This window comes from Colobus angolensis, unplaced genomic scaffold (assembly GCF_000951035.1).
Source record: "Colobus angolensis palliatus isolate OR3802 unplaced genomic scaffold, Cang.pa_1.0 Scaffold19, whole genome shotgun sequence".
In the NCBI taxonomy this organism is placed as follows: domain Eukaryota; kingdom Metazoa; phylum Chordata; class Mammalia; order Primates; family Cercopithecidae; genus Colobus; species Colobus angolensis.
The window spans coordinates 7383859-7389796 of record NW_012115043.1 but is presented as its reverse complement, the minus strand read 5'-3'; the positions used below and the strand labels follow the sequence as shown (position 1 = coordinate 7389796).

Genomic DNA, 5938 nt, shown 5'->3' with positions numbered 1-5938 from the left:
ATTTTTTTCTTGTATTTATAGTAGAGATGGGGTTTCACCATGTTGGCCAGGCTGGTCTTGAACTCCTGACCTCAAGTGATCCGCCTGCCTCGGCCTCCCAAAGTGCTGGGATTACAGGAGCTACCATGCCCAGCCTCAATCCATAATTTTAACCTATATGATCCTATGTGGTTTTTTACAGGGCCCAAAACTGTCTTTCAAGCTGTGATTAAGATCTTTCCATTAATCACGCCTTTTAACAGCATATCCTAGATGATCAAGGCTACCAAGATGCATTTCTATATGCACAAACCTGTCTGCACCTTTATAAGAATTTATGTTTGACAGCTCTGAGGTCACTGTGTGTCCCAACTGACGGCGTCACCAGTATGAGAACAATATTGAGGCTAAGATTATTAAAAAATCCACATATAAGACAAGTTAAGAGATACAAGATGTTCTAGTACTAAAGAGAAAACAAGAGTTTCAGAACAGCCCAAATGAAATCAGAAATAATTTTCTTAAGATCACATTGATTCCAGGGAGAAAAATGGAAACAGTCCAACTTCTTGGGTACCCACTCAGAAAAAGATGACTTACACAAATTAACATTCTCAGCTTATGCATTAAGGCACATATCATGGAATGAGCAACATATGCAGTCCTTTAGTCCTGTATTCAAAAAATATTTGTAAGTTTCAGGTCTTTACAATTCACAGATTTGACACTAACACAATTCCACCTTGATGTTATTTTTACGGTTTATCATGAATGCATCAAGGTGGTAGGACTAGGTTAACCAGAAATCAGTATCAGAAATCATTCAGGTGTTTCTCAGTCAATGACAACAGGAAGTAATCATCTTAACAAGCGACTCTTACCCAAGTCCACCTAGACAAAAAATCTGCACAGATACTCAACTAGCCCTTCCTATAAGCTTCCTTTCTAAAGCCGCCAAAGTTTCTGAAGCAAGCCAACATTCTACCAGCCAAGCTGGAAAGGCCAGGATAAGGCAATAAAGGCAGTAAATACCTGCACTGATCCCCCATGGCGGTCTGCAGCCAAGTGAGACGTCAGGTATGAGGTATTGGTCTGCCGGCTGGGCTGAATTTCCCATTCTCCTCGGCGCTCTGATGATGTATTCTGCTTAGGCATTAGAAAGCACGAGAGCAAGATATGGAAGGAAAGGTGAAGCAACAGCAAGCCATAACAAAATCAAGTACATTCGTGTCCCTGTAGGTTTTTCTTTTGGTTTTGAATTTTAAACTAACAACCACTGGAAAGCACTGAGGAAAAGGAAGCTTGTCTACATTCATTTTAGCCTAAGGAGTCAATACATGAATCTATAGCACACCCTTCTTATCCACACCCAGAAAACCAATAACAACCAAAAGAGGAGGAAGGGGGAAAAAACACACACTCAAAGCTGGGATCATCTTTTAGTTTCCACAGAGGTAAAATTTCAGTAGCCACTGCAGATCAAACTCAGAATGTTAAGATTGTTGGACAGGCGGGGGCGGTGGCACACACCTATAATCTCAGCACTTTGGGAGGCCAAGGCGGGTGGATCACAAGGTCTGGAGTTCGAGACCAGCCTGACCAACATGGTGAAACTCTGTCTCTACTAAAAATACAAAAATGAGCTGGGCGTGGTGGCGCATGCCTGTAATCCCAGCTACTCGGGAGACTGAGGCAGGAGAATTGCTTAAACCCGGGAGGCGGAGGTTGCAGTGAGCTGAGATCATGCCACTGCACTCCAGCCTGCTCGACAGAGCAAGACTCCATCTCGAAAAAATAATAATAATAATAATAACAAAAAAAAATAGCTACATTGTTTGCCTGGTTCTTCTAACAGTTTCTAAACTGGAATCAGAAAATGTTTACTTATTAATATGATACTATGAATTATTTTCTCCTGGAAAGCAAAAGGAGGGTCAACCTTCAATTAAAAACCTCTTTGGATTCTGCTTTCACCTTAGTATCATTCAAGTCTCTTCCTTCTTTACCTGCTTTTTAGATCTCCTACTATTCTGATCTTGCTCATAAGTGACTTTTGTTCAGAAGAATCTGTTTAGGTGCCTCTTCCCCTGTGCCAGATGGCTGAGTTGTTAACATCATAATGCTCAGCTGTAACAGTCCTAAGGCTCTACAAAAATGAAAAATGAGTAGTTGGAGAGTCAGCAATGAGGGATTAGTATATCAAATTTTAATTGCTGCTGATATAAACAGCTACAGAGGTTTCATGCTGCTCTGCATGAAAACCAGAAAGGATGATAAAGCTTACAAATGTTCACGGCTATAAAATTTGTATTCTATAAAAAAGGAAGGGCAAGGAAGTAATGGTTTGAGGGTCTATATTCACTCCCCATCAATATCTCATTGACAAGAGTTGCTTAAGGCTCATCCGTAAGTCACCAAAAAGCCATTTCTCATAAAAATCAGAGCTTTGTACACCAGCTACAATTTACTTTTTTTTTTTTTTTTGAGACAGAGTCACGCTCTGTAGCCCAGGCTGGAATGCAGTGCATGATCTCGGCTCACTGCAAGCTCTGCCTCCCAGGTTTACGCCATTCTCCTGCCTCAGCTTCCTGAGTAGCTGGGACTACAGGTGCGTGCCACCATGCCCAGCTAATTTTTTGGTATTTTTAGTAGAGACAGGGTTTCACCGTGTTAGCCAGGATGGTCTCGATCTCCTGACCTCATGATTCACTCGCCATGGCCTCCCAAAGTGCTGGGATTACAGGCATGAGCCACCACGCCCAGCCACGCCCAGCTAATTTTTGTATTTTAGTAGAGACGGGGTTTCACCATGTTGGCGAGGATGGTCTTGATCTCCTGACCTCATGATCCACCCGCCTAGGCCTCCCAAAGTGCTGGGATTACAGGTGTGAGCCACCATGCCTGGCCAATTTACTCCTTTTTATTAATGGAATACGAAGTCATATGGACAAGAGTAAAGAGGATCCTGTTCATATTTTATCTGCTATTCCTCAGAGAATAAACATATTCTATGAGAAGGCAGCTGTATGAACTTGCATTATAATCTTATAAATGAGGGGTTTGATTTTATGCTGCTAGTTATATTAGAGAGAATCAAAGCTACCCAAAATAAATTATTTCTGCCAAAAGAGGTTCAAATGTTTCATTTTCCAAAATAAGACTGGTGTGTAACATAATCATAAGCTTATTTTTATTTTTATTTTTATTTGTTTGGTTGAGATGGAGTTTCGCTCTTGATGTCCAGGCTGAAGTGCAGTGGCGCAATCTCGGCTCGCCACAACCTCCACCTCCCAAGTTCAAGCGATTCTCCTGCCTCAGCCTCCCAAGTAGCTGGGATTACAGGCATGTGCCACCATGCCTGGCTAATTTTGTATTTTTAGTAGAGACGGGGTTTATCCATGTTAGTCAGACTGATCTCGAACTCTCGACCTCAGGTGATCCACCAACTGCCTCGGCCTCCCAAAGTGCTGGAATTATAGGCGTGAGCCACCATGCCGGCCATATTTTATAAACTTATTGACGTTGTCTATATCCTCAGAGCACTTAGTCTCATTTATTCTGACTGCTGGAGATCTGAGAATAAACCTATTCTTGTAATATTAGAAGTAATATCTATAAACCTATTAGTGATAGACTTTTTCAGTTCTCTAGAACTTTTTTTTTTTGTAATATTTAAATATAACATTTAAGCTCTTAAACTATTATATAGTACTGTCAGGTTTCTTTTTTTTTTTTCTTGAGACGGAGTCTGGCTTTGCGCCCAGGCTAGAGTGCAGTGGCGTGGTCTCGGCTCATTGCAAGCTCTGCCTCCTGGGTTCATGCCATTCTCTTGCCTCAGCCTCGCAAGCAGTTGGGACTACAGGTGCTGCTACCATGCCCGGCTAATTTTTTGTATTTTTAGTAGAGATGGGGTTTCACTGCGTTAGCCAGGATGGTCTTGATCTCCTGACCTCATGATCTGCCTGCCTTGGCCTCCCAAAGTGCTGGGATTAGCAGGCGTGAGCCACTGCGCCTGGCTGTACTGTCAGGTTTCTAGAAACTTAAGTACTTAAAAAAATCCAGGCATTGATAAGCCATTTAGTGTTGAGTGTTGAGTTCTATAATACATACTAAATGTAATTACATCTCATGAATGCTCTGTTTTTGCATTTGTTGTTGTTTTTTTTTTTTTTTTTTTCTGAGACAGAGTCTTGCTCTGTCGCCCAGGCTGAACTGCAGTGGTGCAATCTTGGCTCACTGTAAGCTCAGCCTCCCGGATTCATGCCATTCTCCTGCCTCAGCCTCCCCAGTAGCTGGGACTACAGGCGTGTGCCACCAGGTTGCTAATTTTTTTGTATTTTTAGTAGAGACAAGGTTTCACCTTGTTAGCCAGGATGGTCTTGATCTTCTGACCTTGTGATCTGACCGCTTCGGCCTCCCGAAGTGCTAAGATTACAGGCCTGAGCCCCCGTGCCCGGCCTGCATTTGTTTTTAAGGCAGATAAAATAGAAAATGGCTGGAAATGTATGTTCATGTATGCTCATGGGCTTTTAAAGTTAAGAAAACCCTGGACAGCTGATCAACAATGATTTCCATTTTTACTGACTACACATAAGAACTTTGGTTTTAAGGCTATTGTCTGATTCACAGGGCTATGTGGTTCTTTATATTCATTCTAGTTCAATAAATAATTTGTTAAAAGATTTAAGATTTTTGTTTAAATGAAAATAACAAGACATTTTTCAAAGGCCTAAAAATCACATTCCATCTCCATTCTCAAAGCAATATGCTATTTATCTTTTAAAGATAAACAGAAAACTAATGTTAACACTCTAGATTGCCTCATAAATGCTTCCACTATGATGACAGAAAACATACTATACCATACTACTGCCCACCAATGCCTTCCGTATCTGTTGAAAGCATCAAAACTAAATATAGATGTGAAATCTAGGGGTTGCTGGTTTATTACTTTGGAAACAAGTTTTCAGTAGGACGTTAAACTCTAGGGCTACTGTTTTCTGGAATTTAAGAGCTTGGACCAGTATCTAGAGGATAACATAGTAGAAAGGGCCATTTGCGGTTTTAGAAAGCAACAGAGTGCCTAGGATATAGATGAAACCAAAGAAAGGTGACAACTACAGCAGTCTGCTAGTGTAACTCTCCAAAAAAGGTATTCTAGGCAATACTGTGTACACAGGAGTTATGATTAGGCCTCACTAGCACAGTAGCTAGTTAGATTAAGCAAAGCAGCAGAGGAGATCAGCATGTAAATCCTTCATTCTTAAAGACCACTCATACATACACATCTAATTAAATGTCACTCAAGAGGTGCATGAGTAGAAAAGTCATTCAGCAAAGTCAATTTCTCTGCATTACTTGAAAAGCAGAGGTCCACATGGAGTGTGTAAGTCCCCCAAAGCAGGAGCAGAAATCTCAAGTAGTGGTAACTCTGTGGGGGAATGCTTTAAAATTTTCAGTTGTGATTGCATCACCTTTGTGGAAATGACTGGTTTACTACGCAATAGGTAAATCTTGAAACAACAAAGTAGCAATCCAGCATAGCATACATGAAAGGTAAAGGTAACAAAAATACTTGAGAAAACATAGAAGACTGTTGAAAAAGTGAAAACCCCCACCTATGCCCTACGGCAGGGGAAACAAATTTCTCCCAGCAGTCATTTGGCAGGGATTAACGGATAGCAGCCAGTAAGAGTGACACTAACAAGGAAGGAGGAAAACACAATCTGAAGACATCTCAAGTATCATCCCCATCTATGGCTTGAAAATTATTTCAAATTCTGTGGGTATGGCGGCTCACACCTGTAATCCTAGCACTTTGGGAGGCCGAGGTGGGCAGATCACGAGGTCAAGAGATCGAGACCACCCTGGCCAATATGGTGAAACTCCGTCTCTACTAAAACACAAAAAATTAGCTGAGCGCGGTGGCGCGCGCCTGTAGTCCCAGCTACTTGGGAGG

At 41.6% G+C, this 5938-nt stretch overlaps 1 protein-coding gene across 2 annotated transcripts in view; it reads right to left on the bottom strand.

Moving 5' to 3' along the window:
• CSNK1G1 (casein kinase 1, gamma 1) overlaps positions 1-5938 on the bottom strand; it is a 247336-nt gene that overhangs the window by 24924 nt on the left and 216474 nt on the right. For both annotated transcript variants that reach the window (XM_011940410.1, XM_011940411.1), the window contains exon 11: positions 1012-1122. In XM_011940410.1, coding sequence (XP_011795800.1) covers positions 1012-1122 — 111 coding nt within the window. The remainder of the gene's footprint in view (positions 1-1011; positions 1123-5938) is intronic.